Raw genomic sequence first — 14,366 nt, forward strand, 5'->3', positions numbered from 1 at the left:
GTCTATTTAGGGCAATTGGTCGCTGAAGAGGTTTAAGATGGACCGCCAAGGTGTGACGCAGGTGCTCTCGCGATTGTCCTTCATATCCGCCTTAGGAATGATGACAAGAATATCTTCCCAGTTTGAAAAGACGAGAAAAGTCAGTGGCCCTCGATCCTTGCAGCCTTCACAGTGGGGTATGCTGTGCCCTTCCGATACTCCTGAAGGAGAGGTGAGCATTTTCTTAGGAACCTTTGTTCAGCTATAGGAGTGTCTACGTTTACTTACCTGTGGCTCTGCATATCTTGAAAAACTACAACTCTCAGCATGCCCTGACACTATGTATCAAAGCACTTGAGTTTTATAGTTTTTCAACAACTGGCGATCCCACAAGTTACATACCGCTACCCTACATGCATTCCTCTCTAGGCTGTATCAGCTGCCTAAGGATACATGCACACGAACGTTGTTTGTTTCCGTGTCCGTTCAGTTTTTGTTTTGTTTTTTGCTGATAGGATGCGGACCCATTCATTTCAATGGGTCCGCAAAATATGTGGACAGCACACTGTGTGCTGTCCGCATCAGTATGTCCGTTCTGTAGCCCCGCAAAAAAAAAAAATAGAACATGTCCTATTCTTGTCTGTTTTAGGGATTGTTACAATGGATCCGCAAAAAAAAATGATGGCATAAGGATGTCATCTGTTTTTGTTTTAAAGTTTTTTTCCAGATCTGCAATTTGCGGACCGCAAAACACATACGGTCGTGTGCATCTAGCCTAAGGCTAGTTTCACTTTTGTGGACTGTACTCTGGCAGGCTGTTTCGGCATAGAATGCCGAGAATCTGCAGACAGAAACAGTTGCGTGCAGCGCTTTTATGTCCAGCTTAATCCCGGGTAGCGGCCATTATAGTCAAAGGGGCCGGCGGGGAATTCCGGTAACATAATGCAATGCCGGATCTATAGAACTCTGGCAGCCTGTTCTCCGGTGGAACAGCCTGCCGGAGAGCTGTGCTGCAAATGTGAAAATAGCATTAAAGAGGACCTGTTACCTCTCCTGACAAGTCTGTCTACTTGCATCTCCGTGTAATAACAGTTCTGAAACATCTATTCTTATGACTCTATGATGTGCTAGCCTTATTAGTCTGAATTTCTAGCAATTTGAAGTGAAGGTCCAGATGGGTGTTACCAGTTAGGAATGTGTCCCTGCACCTTGACATTACTACCCCCCCCCCCCCTCCCAAACTGGTAACACCCAGAAGGACCTTTATTGCTAGTGATTCATTCAGAACTTCTAGCAGGAATAATAGGAATGGCACATCCTAGAGTCAACAAAATAGATGCTACAAAAATGATTACATTAGGGATTCAAGTAGTTACTAAAACAGACATGTCAGGAGAGGGGACAGGTCCTCTTTAATGGGAATGTCACCTATATTTTTTTTTTCTATCAGTTGAAACCAGGTAGTCATATTTTTTTTATTCTGATTGATTGTAAACCAATGACCATCACCTATTGGGAATGGTGGATCCTGTGTTATCTGTGTATATACGGTAGATTTTCTTTCAGTGTAGTCTTGCCCGTGGTCTCCACAGAACGGGAAGTGTCAGCCTAATATGAGGCACTATGACCAGTTTGAAAACAGCAAGAATTTAGGATATTTTTTAGACTTTATTCTCTCTCACTGCATGTTCTCCTTTTTATCTTCTCCTACAGGCTTGTGGTCTAGTTAAGAATCTTGCACTAATGACACATATCACAACTGATATGGAGGATGGACCCATAATTAAATTGGCCAGTAACCTAGGAGTTGAAGACGTCAATCTGCTGTGTGGTGAAGAGCTGGCGTATGCAAACGTCTTTATCGTTTTCCTCAATGGTAATTTACGTCTTGATGTTATATACATTATTAGATGGTGGCATTCTTCCCTTACCCTTTATGCTCCTTACACAGTACGATCACCTGATCAGTGCCCGATGATCACCCAGATCGGGGAAGCGAGTGCACCGATCAGCTATGCTTTATTCTTGAAGAGGATCTGTCCCCTCTCCTGACATACCTACTGTTTATTCCAAATGAAATAATGTTCCTGCTTTCTGTTGTTCCTGTGTTATTGCTCCTGAAAATGTATGACTACATTGACAACTGAGCATTATCATTCCCCTTGCCAGTAGGGGAGCCACTGTGTAGTTTGGCATTGTCTGATCAGAGCTGTCTGTGTCGGTACACATCCTGTTGACAAGGGGAGTGTTAAATCACAGTTGTCAATACATTCCAGGAGGAATAATAGAGGGATAGCTCAAAGCATTGTTTTAAGCAATGGCACTCGAGCATTGGAATTTCATAAAGAATACTTGTATTTCCTAGACAGATGCATCAGGAGAGCCGCTAGTTCCTCTTTAAGTGCCCCTACACTTAAGATAGCTGTTTGATGCATGTTCATGTGGCCGGCAGCAGCTCCTCCGCCATACATATGCCAAGGCTGAGCATGCATCTGTCCTCAATGGGGGTAGGTTTATTTCTTGCAGGAACAAAGGATTGGACATGTTTAAAGGGAATCTGTCAGCTCCGAAACATTCTCCAACCTAGAGTAAGTGTTGTATAGTGTAAGCGAAGCTGAGTCCAGTTATTTAATTTTTATTTTCATACTCTCTTGTATTCTGACTCTGTGCTCCAACAAACCAGCAGTAAAATGGACTCCTGTGCTTAAAGGCTATGGACACCTTTGTGCAGGGCTGGTGCAAGGATTTTTGCCAACACAAGCGAAGCTACATTTTGGCTCCCCCTCCCCCCACCTCGATGCTCACCTGGCCCTGGTCCCGTCTGCAGCAGCAGCTGGCGCCCTCTAAGATGCACCTAGGTTTTAGAGGAGGATAATAATAATAAAAAAATATCTATTACACCTCAGGTCATACCAGCAATCAGACCCCCAATGTTAATCAGACATCAGCCATCGTGCCCCCCCCATGTCAGCCATCGTGCCTTCCCCATGTCAGCCATCGTGCCCCCCCCCCCATGTCAGCCATCGTGCCCCCCCCCCATGTCAGCCATCGTGCCCCCCCCCATGTCAGCCATCGTGCCCCCCCCCCATGTCAGCCATCGTGCCCCCCCCCCCCATGTCAGCCATCGTGCCCCCCCCCCATGTCAGCCATCGTGCCCCCCCCATGTCAGCCATCGTGCCCCCCCCCATGTCAGCCATCGTGCCCCCCCCCCATGTCAGCCATCGTGCCCCCCCCCCCATGTCAGCCATCGTGCCCCCCCCCCATGTCAGCCATCGTGCCCCCCCCCCCCCATGTCAGCCATCGTGCCCCCCCCCCCATGTCAGCCATCGTGCCCCCCCCCCATGTCAGCCATCGTGCCCCCCCCCCATGTCAGCCATCGTGCCCCCCCCCCCATGTCAGCCATCGTGCCCCCCCCATGTCAGACATTGTTCCCCGGTCACCATCCCCCCTCCATTTATGATTGTGGTTTGCCTAATAATTATTAAAAAACACATTTATGCCGTGCACTCTGTCGCTAGTGCACTTATCAGTGATCACCTACCCACCTGTCCTGCTGCTACGGCAATCTGGCTGTGTGTGAGTCAGACTCACAGACACAGTCAGTCCCTGCTGCCGTCCGCCCCTGCTGGGACATTCGCCAGTCACACCTCCCTGGCCTGACCCTGTGACCATGTTGCTGATCCCATGCCGCTCTGTAAGTAAGGGCCGGGGCCACACGGCACACGCAGGCTGGGGCTGGGCGGGCGGGCGGCCGGCAGAGCAACTCACAAGTGATTTAAAAAAAAAAAAATATTCATTTTCCCGCCCTCCCCCAGGGTGCGCCCTAAGGCAGCCGCTTGGTCTGCCTTATGGTAGCGCCGGCCCTGCCTTTGTGCACTAAAAATCAATAACCCCATTTCTTACTGTAATGCAGCACATAATAAAATTGCACTGGTTTGTTTACTGGTATCAGCTTTGCTTCATATGCTCTCAGAAATGCTTTTCTATGAGTTTTACTCACTGCTGTCATCTCCTGTGAGGCTCTGTGGGCATTCCTGTGGATTTCACATGCAACAGCGCAAGCTCTGCTGCCCCGCCCCCACATCCTGTTACACAGCACAAGCTCTGCTGCCCCGCCCCCGCGTCCTGTTACACAGCACAGCTAGCAGCCACCTACATATAGGCTGCTGGAACTTACAAGATTTCATTCCAATTCACAACATGGTGAGTCTCACAGTATGCTACAACCTATAGTCAGCAGATCTATTTCTCACGTTCCATTCTGTAGAAAGTCCATTATTTGTAGACACAATAGATATTTCTGCTGATAACAATAGTGCAGCGATCTACAGTCAGAACCATGGCGTTATAGGCAGGATATAGATCTCATTACTGACAGCTCTCACTACATGCACTCTCCTCTGAATACAGTATTGTGTGCAGTCCGCACAGTGAACAGTCACTTGTCCCACACAGATTAGTACAGTGTGACGACACACAATTCTGTGTACACATAGAAGTACACAGGGGGAGATTTATAAAAACTAGTGTAAAGGAAAACTGGCTTAGTTGCCCATAGCAACCAATCAGATTACTCCTTTAATTTTTACAGCTCCATTTGAAAATGAAAGGAGGAATCTGGTTGCGATCGGCGACTAAGCTAGTTCTACTTTACACCAGTTTGAAAAATGACATATATATATATATATACTGCAAGGAAAAGGGGGTCAGTCAGCAGATCTCAATGTGAAGGTGCAAACAAAATACAGTGCAACAGCACTCTGCAAACAAAATAAAGTACATAAATGTCATGATAATGATAAATGTTATAATATTAATCCTATGCTCATTTATTTATTTTTCAAATCAGATAGTTTTTATTGTAACAGCGCCACATTTCGTATAATATCCAACATGTATCACACAGTAAAGTGCTATATAACAGTGTATAATCACCCATAGTGTCTTAAATATTACAAAAGTTGACTTACAGGCGCATAGAATGATTACAAAGTAAATATAATAAACAATTTTATACCTTAATCTCCGCCCTTCTACCCCTGCCCCCTCTCCCCACCGGTTTCAGGAGTCACCAGCACTCCCACGAGCCACTGCATACATTTGTGACATCCAGGGGTCCCACAAATTCTCAAATTTGTTTAGACAGCCCCTTTTTTTTTCATACGGAATCATGGTATTCAACTTGTGCGTAAATTTTCCGATTGTGGGGGGTGCAGCTTGTATCCAGTGTAGGGCTACCAATTTCCTAGCCGTATACAATAACCTACCTATAGCTATTTTGGACACCTGTTCAGTGCTTATATCCGACACATATCCTAAAATACACACCTTCAGGTCATGCGGAATGCTTACTAAGTACGCTCTTTGAATGATGGCAGTTACCTCCCTCCAATAGGCAGCCAGAGCCCCACATGTCCATAACAGATGTATAAGATCAGCGGGCTCCGTACCACACCGCGGACATTTGGCATCAGATCGGTAACCAATACGATGTAAAAAGACTGGTGTTTTGTACACCCTGTGTACTATAAAGAGTTGCGATAGCTTTCCGCTTTCACCTAGAGAGGACATTGGCACTGCCTGCAAAATATCTGGCCATTGCTCATTCGTGAGTTCCCCCACATCCGCCACCCATTTGAGCATTTTGTTCAACGGATAAGATTCAAGGTATTTGTCCAACAATAGCCTGTAGGTTAAGGAGATCATTCCCCTATTGCCCCCGCCTGACACAATTTGGTTCAGCGCTGCGTCCCTTTGAGCTAGTACTGCCCCGTTTTTCATCATTGTATTATATGCATGACGCAGTTGCAAATATTGGTAACAGCGTCGATGTGGGATACCATATAATTCTTGAATGTTGGCAAAGGACCTAAACACCCCACTGTCAAGAAGATGTCCTAATCTAGTCACCCCCTTCTTCCGCCATTCCTCAAAGCCTGATAAGGCCGTAAATTCCCACAAGATCAGGGTTCCGCCACAACGGTGTATATTCGGTGAGACCAGAGATCCCCCTCAAGTGTTTAATCCGTTGCCACACCGAGTACATTGTGCGACAGATGGCAATTCCAGATCCCGCCGTTTTCGTCTCCAACAATGACATCAATTCACTGTCCTTCAAGCACGGTCTATACATCTGACCCGTCATATCTGATGTCCTAAAGTCCAGCCAACCTCTAAAATGTTGGCTTTGTCCAGCCAGGTAATACACCCAGGGGTTAGGGACTGCCAATCCCCCCTCCTTCTTACCGTATTGCAATGTCTCTAGTTTAGTTTAGTTTAATTCTAGCCTGTCCCCTACGCCATATGATATCTCTAAAGATTGAGTCAATCACTTTGAACCTGTCTCGGGACAACCAGACTGGGGCATTATGTAGGATGTACAAGAGCTGTGGCATCAAAATCATCTTAATTAAGGCCTCATGCACACGACCGTTGTGTGCATCCGTGGCCGTTGTGCCGTTTTCCGTTTTTTTTCGCGGACCCATTGACTTTCGGAAAATGCACCGTTTTGCAGCCGAGGCCGTGATCTGTGTATCCTGTCCATCAAAAAAATATGACCTGTCCTATTTTTTTGACGGACAACGGTTCACGGACCCATTCAAGTCAATGGGTCCGTGAAAGAACACGGATGCACACAAGATTGGTGTCCGTGATCCGTGGCCGTAGGTTGCTTTCATACAGACGGATCCGAAGATCCGTCTGCATAAAAGCTTTTTCAGATCTAAGTTTTCACTTCGTGAAAACTCATATCCGACAGTATATTCTAACACAGAAGCGTTCCCATGGTGATGGGGACGCTTCTAGTTAGAATACACTACAAACTGTGTACAAGACTGCCCCCTGCTGGCCGTGATCAGCACAATTAACCCCTTCAGGTGTGGCACCTGAAGGGGTTAATTGTACTATCATATCCCCCTGTAAGAGCTCAGGGCTGCCAGCTCGCAGGGGGCAGACCCCCCCCCCCCCTCCCCAGTTTGAATATCATTGGTGGCCAGTGCGCCCCCCCCCCCCCCCTTCCCTCCCTCTATTGTAATAAATCGTTGGTGGCACAGTGTGCGCCCACGATCGGCCCCCCCTCCCTCTATAGCAGTAACAACATTGGTGGCAGTGTGCGGCCTCCCCCCCTCCCGATCATTGGTGGCAGCGTAGTTCCGATCGGAGTCCCAGTTTAATCACTGGGGCTCCAATCGGTAACCATGGCAACCAGGACGCTACTGCAGTCCTGGTTGCCATGGTTACTTAGCAATAGTACAATAGTAGAAGATTCATAGTTACCTGCTTGCTGCTGCGATGTTCGTATCCGGCCGGGAGCTCCACCTACTGGTAAGTGACAGGTCTGTGCGGCGCATTGCTAAAGAACTGTCACTTACCAGTAGGAGGAGCTCCCGGCCGGTCACAGACATCGCAGCAGCAAGCAGGTAAGTATGAATCTTCTACTATTGTACTGGCAGCCCTGATCTCTTACAGGGGGATATGATAGTACAATTAACCCCTTCAGGTGCGGCACCTGAGGAGTTAATTGTGCTGATCACGGCCCCCTGTAAGAGATCGGGTGCTGCCAGGCAGCAGGGGGCAGTCATGTACACAGTTTTTCAGTATATTCTAACCTGAAGCGTCCCCATCACCATGGGAACGCCTCTGTGTTAGAATATACTGTCGGATCTGAGTTTCACGATGTAGCTCATATCCGACAGTATATTCTAACATATAGGCGTTCCCATGGTGATGGGGACGCTTCAAGTTATGTTCGGGTGTCCGCCTGGCCGTGCGGAGGCAAGCGGATCCGTCCAGACTTACAATGTAAGTCAATGGGGACGGATCCGTTTGAAGATGACACACTGTGGCTCAATTTTCAAACGGATCCGTCCCCCATTGACTTTCAATGTAAAGTCTGGACGGATCCGTCTGAGGCTACTTTCACACTTAGAAATGTTTTAACAATATAATGCAGACGGATCCGCTCTGAACGGAGCCACCGTCTGCATTATATGAACGCAAGTGTGAAAGTAAAGGGACTCCTGACTTTACATTGAAAGTCAATGGAGACGGATCCGTTTGCAATTGCACCATATTGTGTCAACGTCAAACGGATCCGTCCCCATTGACTTGCATTGTAATTCAGGACGGATCCGTTTGGCTCCGCACGGCCAGGCGGACACCAAAACGACTTTTTTTTCATGTCCGTGGATCCTCCAAAAATCAAGGAAGACCCACGGACGAAAAAACGGTCACGGACCCCGTTTTTGCGGACCGTGAAAAAAAAAACTGTCGTGTGCATGAGGCCTAAGTTTGTTCTACCTACTACCGATAAAAATAATTTGCTCCAAGCTTTACCTTTGTTCCGAAAAGGCCGTAAGCAGTGGGGCAAGTCCTCAAAGTCTGCAAGTCTGGGAGATATTCTGATGCCTAAGTATTTAAACTCCTTTACACACTGAATTCTGTTATCCAGTATCACCTGCGACTTGGGTTGGTCATCTAAAAGCATTAGTGCGGTTTTATGCCACTTAATCTTTAGACCGGACACACACGCAAATCTATCAATGAGGGACATGACAGCTGTCACATACGTGGATGTATCTCCTAGAAATAGCAGGGTGTCGTCTGCATACAGCGCCACCTTATTGTGTATGGTGCCATATCGAAAACCTTGTATCAGAGGAGATTCACGCACTGCCGCAGCCAAGGGTTCGCCAGTGCAAACAACAACGGTGACAGAGGGCACCCTTGTCTCGTACCGCGTTGTAATTGAAATCACACCGACATACCCCCATTCGCCTTAATTCTCGCCTTAGGGCTAGAAAAAAGAACCTTGACCCAGGAGATAAATCTCTGCCCAAAACCCCATAGTATGAAGCATGCACCACAGATATTGCCACTCCACACTGTCAAAGGCCTTGGCTGCATCTAAAGAGTGGACCACTCTATCCCCCATGTTATCCGACAGAATCTGTAAGCTGGCAAATACTCTACGAATATTGATAGATGTGGATTTTTGCGGCATAAGGCCTCTTTCACACTACCGTTTTTTTTTCAATGGTTCCGCAAAAAAAAAACGGAATGTACTCCGTATGCATTCCGTTTCCGTATTTCCGTTTTTCCGTTCCGTTTTAACATAGAACATGTCCTATTATTGCCCGCAAATCACAGTCCGTGGCTCCATTCAAGTCAATGGATCCGCAAAAAAAACGGAACACATACAGAAATGCATCCGTATGTCTTCCGTTTCCGTTCCGTTTTTTCCTGAACCATCTATTGAAAATGTTATGCCCAGCCCAATTTTATCTATGTAATTACTGTATACTGTATATGCCATACGGAAAAACGGAACGGAGAAACGGAAACACAACGGAAACAAAAAACAGAACAACGGATCCATGAAAAACGGACCGCAAAACACTGAAAAAGCCATACGGTCGTGTGCAATAGGCCTAAAGCCTGTCTGATCTGGGTATATAATAGACAGTATCACCTTAGACAGTCGTGCAGCCAAGGCCTTTGCCAGGATCTTTACATCAACAGAGAGCAGCGAAATTGGCATATAGGAATCTGGCGAACGGGGGTCTTTTCCAGGCTTGGGCAGAACCACAATAACCGCCTCTTGCATTGAAGTAGGTAGATACCCCACTTCTAGGGAATGATTTAACACCCTCAACAACTCTGGGAGCAGGACATCATTACATTGTTTATAGAGTTCTGCCGGAAGTCCATCCATCCCCGGTGCTTTATCATTGGCCGTAAGTCTCACCGCCTCCTCTAGCTCAGCCAGATCCAACGGGGCGTCTAAGAGATCGCTGTCCTCCCGCGAGAGTTGCGAAAGGTCAGCCTCCCGCAAAAATTCCTGAATGTCTGACTCAGGGCATGTCAGTTTAGAAGAGTATAAAGCTGCGTAGAAGGAACCTAGTCTAAGCTGTCCGTCTGGACCCACCAACCCAGTGATACAAGTAGTTCCCTGCTGCGCTTTGGAAATCATAGAGAGCATATGTCCCACTTTCTCTCCCTCAGCAAAGAACCTCTGCTTGTAGAACATAGGCTTCCTCTCTGCTACTTTAAGAAAATGACATCGAAAGACTTCCTGTGCAAGCCGCAACCTCTCACTGTTCTGTTCAGTAGGGACTTGGGTAAAGGGTAACTCCGCATTCTCCATATCTAACTGTATTTGAGCATCTGACTCCCTAGACTTGGACTTAATCCTACTGATGGACTTAATTAGGACAACTCTCAGATATGCTTTGGATGCTTCCCAAATTGAGTGTATAGAAGCTGTACCCTCATTAATAGTAATGTATTCTTTCATCGCAGTTTTCACCTCCTCCATATCTCCAATGAGATGCAACCAAAAGGAATTCAGACACCACAGTCTTGGTCCCGGTCTAGCCCCCTCGGCGGAGAGTGGTCCGACAATGTTCTAGTTAAATAGTCAGTACTGTGCACTAATGGGTACATATGGGCAGTTACCAACCCCATGTCAATTCTAGAAAGAGACATATATGTAGAAGAACAGCAAGAATATTTCTGTTCCCTTGGATGCAGTTCCCTCCAAACATCTATGAGGCCCACTTCTCTTAGTAAGCGACCAAAAGGGGTTTCTTGCCTGACAGTGTATTGGATGCCAGTCTACACTTATCCAGTCCGTCGTTAACCACATTATTAAAATACCCAACAATCAAGCTGGGCACTGCAGGATACTCCGCCATAAACTCTAACACCGCACGGAGCGGCCCAGAGGCATACTGCGGAGGGATATATAGCGTCACCAGCACCATACGCATCCCGTTGACCTCACAGTAGACACAGATATATCTCCCCTCAACATCTACACATTCCCGCAAACAGTTGAAGCGCACATTATTATTAACCAATATACTGACTCCTCAGGAATATGCGGAGAAGACGGAGTGAGCAGAGTAACCCACCCATGATTTGTGAAGTAAATGCACTTTGGATTTAAGCATATGTGTTTCTTGTAGGCAACAAATGGCCGGCTGAAATTTCAATAAATACAAGAATATAGCATTTTGTTTAGTAGGTTCCGCCATTCCCCGCACATTCCAACTGAGCACCCTAGTCACCGAAGCCATAACAATTCACCAACATAATCCACAGTATCGACCCCTCATGCTATCTGTCCCGCCACATTAGCATGCTGAAACCGGAATTCTTCCCCCTTCCCCCCTCCCTCTTTAGACCAACAGAATGCAATGAAACATTTGAAAAAAAAAATAAGAAAAACTGTGAGTTCGTATATAGGTGCAGTCCAACCTCGCAACAGTACGGTGAAAACAACTCAGTTCCCGCTCCTGTGACGGGTTGTCCCGATATTGAGACCCGAAGGCCTCTGCAGTGTCCACAGCAGAAGAACTGATCAGAACAAAAACAATGCGCTGATGTTACTCACTCCACAACCACAAATGAATTAAGTGTCCAAGTTCTGATGTCTGAGCTGCCGCTCATTCTTATCAAGCCACTGTAGTGCAGCTTCCGGGTCTTCAAAGAACAGCGCCGATCCAAATGCAACCACCTGCAACTTGACCGGAAAGATCATGGAGTATTGTACTTGTAGTCCACGGAGCCTTCTTTTAATTTCCACAAACCGAGCCCTCTTTTTCTGCACTTCAGACGAGTAGTCCGGAAATATGGAGACCGCCACTCCGTTAATCCGGAGCTCCGGATGGTTCCTGGACTGTCGGAGTATTATGTCTCTATCTTTATAATGCAGCAACTTCGCTAGAATCGGGCAGGGTGGGCGCCCTGGAGGTAGTGGCTGTGTTGGAACACGATGCGCTCATTCCACCGCATAGAAGGACGTTAGGCCTTTATCTTTGAACTTGTCAGCAAGCCACTTTTCAATAAATTCGGTAGCATTCACTACTTCCGCTTTTTCTGGTATTCCAACCAGACGAATGTTATTCCGGCGTGTGCGCCCCGTTGCCGTATTGAGGACCGCATTTGCAGATCCACAATACACGAGTGCCAGATGTGGACCCATTTACTTCAATGGGTCTGCAAATCCGGAAATGCGGAACGGAACCCTACGAAAGCACTACTGAGTGCTTCTGTGGGGTTTCGTCCCGTACTTCCATTCCCCAAAAATATAGAACATGTCCTATCTTTTTGCGGAACGGCCGGATCACGGACCCATTAAAGTGAATGGGTCCACGATCTGCTGTGGCTGCCCCACCGACGGTGTTCGTGCATTGCGGCCAGCATTTTGCGGGCCGCAGCACGACCACAGGGTGCACACGTTCGTGTGCAGGAGGCCTTGGGCCCCTTGCAGACAAGCGTATCCGGATTAGGTCCTGATGCGTCCAGGCAAACCCGCGCGAGTAGGTACCCAATTGCAGTCAGTTTTGACTACGATTGCGTTCCGTTTCAGTTTTTATTGCGCGGGTGCAATGCGTTTTGCACACGCGTGATAAAAAACTGAATGTGGTACCCAGACCCAAACTTTATCACAGAAGTTCAGGTTTGGGTTCGAAGTTCTGTAGATTGTATTATTTCCCCTTATAACATAGTTATAAGGGAAAATAATAGCATTCTGAATACAGAATGCATAGTACAATAGGGCTGGAGGGGTTAAAAAAATAAACTTTTTTACTCCCCTTACTCCACTTGTTCGCGCAGCCGGCATTCTGTATTCAGAATGCTATTATTTTCCCTTATTACCGTGTTATAAGGGAAAATAATAATGATCGGGTCCCCATCCCGATCATCACCTAGCAACGGTGCGTGAAAATCGCACTGCATCTGCACTTGCTTGCAGATGCCTGTGATTTTCACGCAACCCCATTCATTTCTATGAGGCCTGCGTTATGTGAAAAACGCACAAAGAGGAGCATGCTGTGATTTTCACGCAACACACAAGTGATGCGTGAAAATCACCGCTCATGTGCACAGCCCCATAGAAATGAATGGGTCCGGATTCAGTGCGGGTGCAATGCGTTCACCTCACGCATTGCACCCGCGCGGAAATCTCGCCCGTGTGAAAGGGGCCTTATGCTCACAAAACCTCAATTCTTTTTCCGTACAGCTGCTGAGGGGGAGAGTTTAGAAATCCCCATACATATTAGATGGTGATCCAGCCTAAATCGGCAGGTTTTGTTGAGTTTGATGTAATGTGTCTGGACACCCTTAGGCTCAAAAGCCCATATGTTTTCCCTTTCTTAACCACATAATTTCGGCTGTTCCCCCTCAGCAGAGTCTTTCTTTTTTGCCAAGTTCCTCCCATTTAAGAAGTGAAAACCTCATAATGCTGGTTAGGACTCGTCTTGTACCCATGCTGTGGTGTATGTACTTGTTACCACCCGTGGGTACAGTAAGAAATCCTAAGAGGTGCATTGTATGGAGCGAGGCTAATTAGTAAGATCTGTTCTAGGAGGATTCTACAGTATATAATTGACCTAAGATTAAATTATTTCTATACTTTAAATCCTTCATTAATAATTTTAGTTTGTAAATGTTCAGGGTCTTACCTATAGCAGCCAGCTGGATATCCAGAGTGCCATTCCCTAATATACAGGCTGAAGTAATTGGAACGTTCTTCTTAATATTGGAGTAAAATGATATAATGACTGTGAATGTTTTTAAAATATCCCTATGAAGAAATATTCATGTTCCACGCCCCATGAAGAAACATTAAATTACTCCATTAAATCAAGTGCGGAGGATAAGTTCATCCGAGTCACCAGCCTCAGAAATCGCAGGTTAACAGCAGCTCATATTAGAGACCAGGTCAATGCCACACAGAGTTCTAGCAGCAGACACATCTCTAGAACAACTGTTAAGAGGAGACTGTGTGAATCAGGCCTTCATGGTAGAATATCTGCTAGGAAACCACTGCTAAGGACAGGCAACAAGCAGAAGAGACTTGTTTGGGCTAAAGAACACAAGGAATGGACATTAGACCAGTGGAAATCTAAGGGCTATTTGACCATGAAGGAGAGTGATGGGGTGCTGCACCAGATGACCTGGCCTCCACAGTCACCGGACCTGAACCCAATCGAGATGGTTTGGGGTGAGCTGGACCGCAGAGTGAAGGCTAAAGGGCCAACAAGTGCTAAGCATCTCTGGGAACTCCTTCAAGACTGTTGGAAGACCATTTCAGGTGACTACCTCTTGAAGCTCATCAAGAGAATGCCAAGAGTGTGCAAAGCAGTAATCAAAGCAAAAGGTGGCTACTTTGAAGAACCTAGAATGTGACATATTTTCAGTTGTTTCACACTTTTTTATGTATATAATTCCACATGTGTTAATTCATAGTTTTGATGCCTTCAGTGTGAATCTACAATTTTAAGTCATGAAAATAAAGAAAACTCTTTGAATGAGAAGGTGTGTCCAAACTTTTGCTCTGTACTGTATATAGTGTGTGTGTGTATGTATGTGTGTGTGTA

At 46.5% G+C, this 14,366-nt stretch overlaps 1 protein-coding gene across 1 annotated transcript in view; it reads left to right on the forward strand.

The window, feature by feature from the left end:
* POLR3B (RNA polymerase III subunit B) overlaps nucleotides 1-14,366 on the forward strand; it is a 127,561-nt gene that overhangs the window by 45,903 nt on the left and 67,292 nt on the right. The window contains exons 14-15 of the mRNA XM_044277931.1: nucleotides 11-211; nucleotides 1,693-1,855. Coding sequence (XP_044133866.1) covers nucleotides 11-211; nucleotides 1,693-1,855 — 364 coding nt within the window. The remainder of the gene's footprint in view (nucleotides 1-10; nucleotides 212-1,692; nucleotides 1,856-14,366) is intronic.

This window comes from Bufo gargarizans, chromosome 2, assembly GCF_014858855.1.
Source record: "Bufo gargarizans isolate SCDJY-AF-19 chromosome 2, ASM1485885v1, whole genome shotgun sequence".
NCBI lineage: Eukaryota > Metazoa > Chordata > Amphibia > Anura > Bufonidae > Bufo > Bufo gargarizans.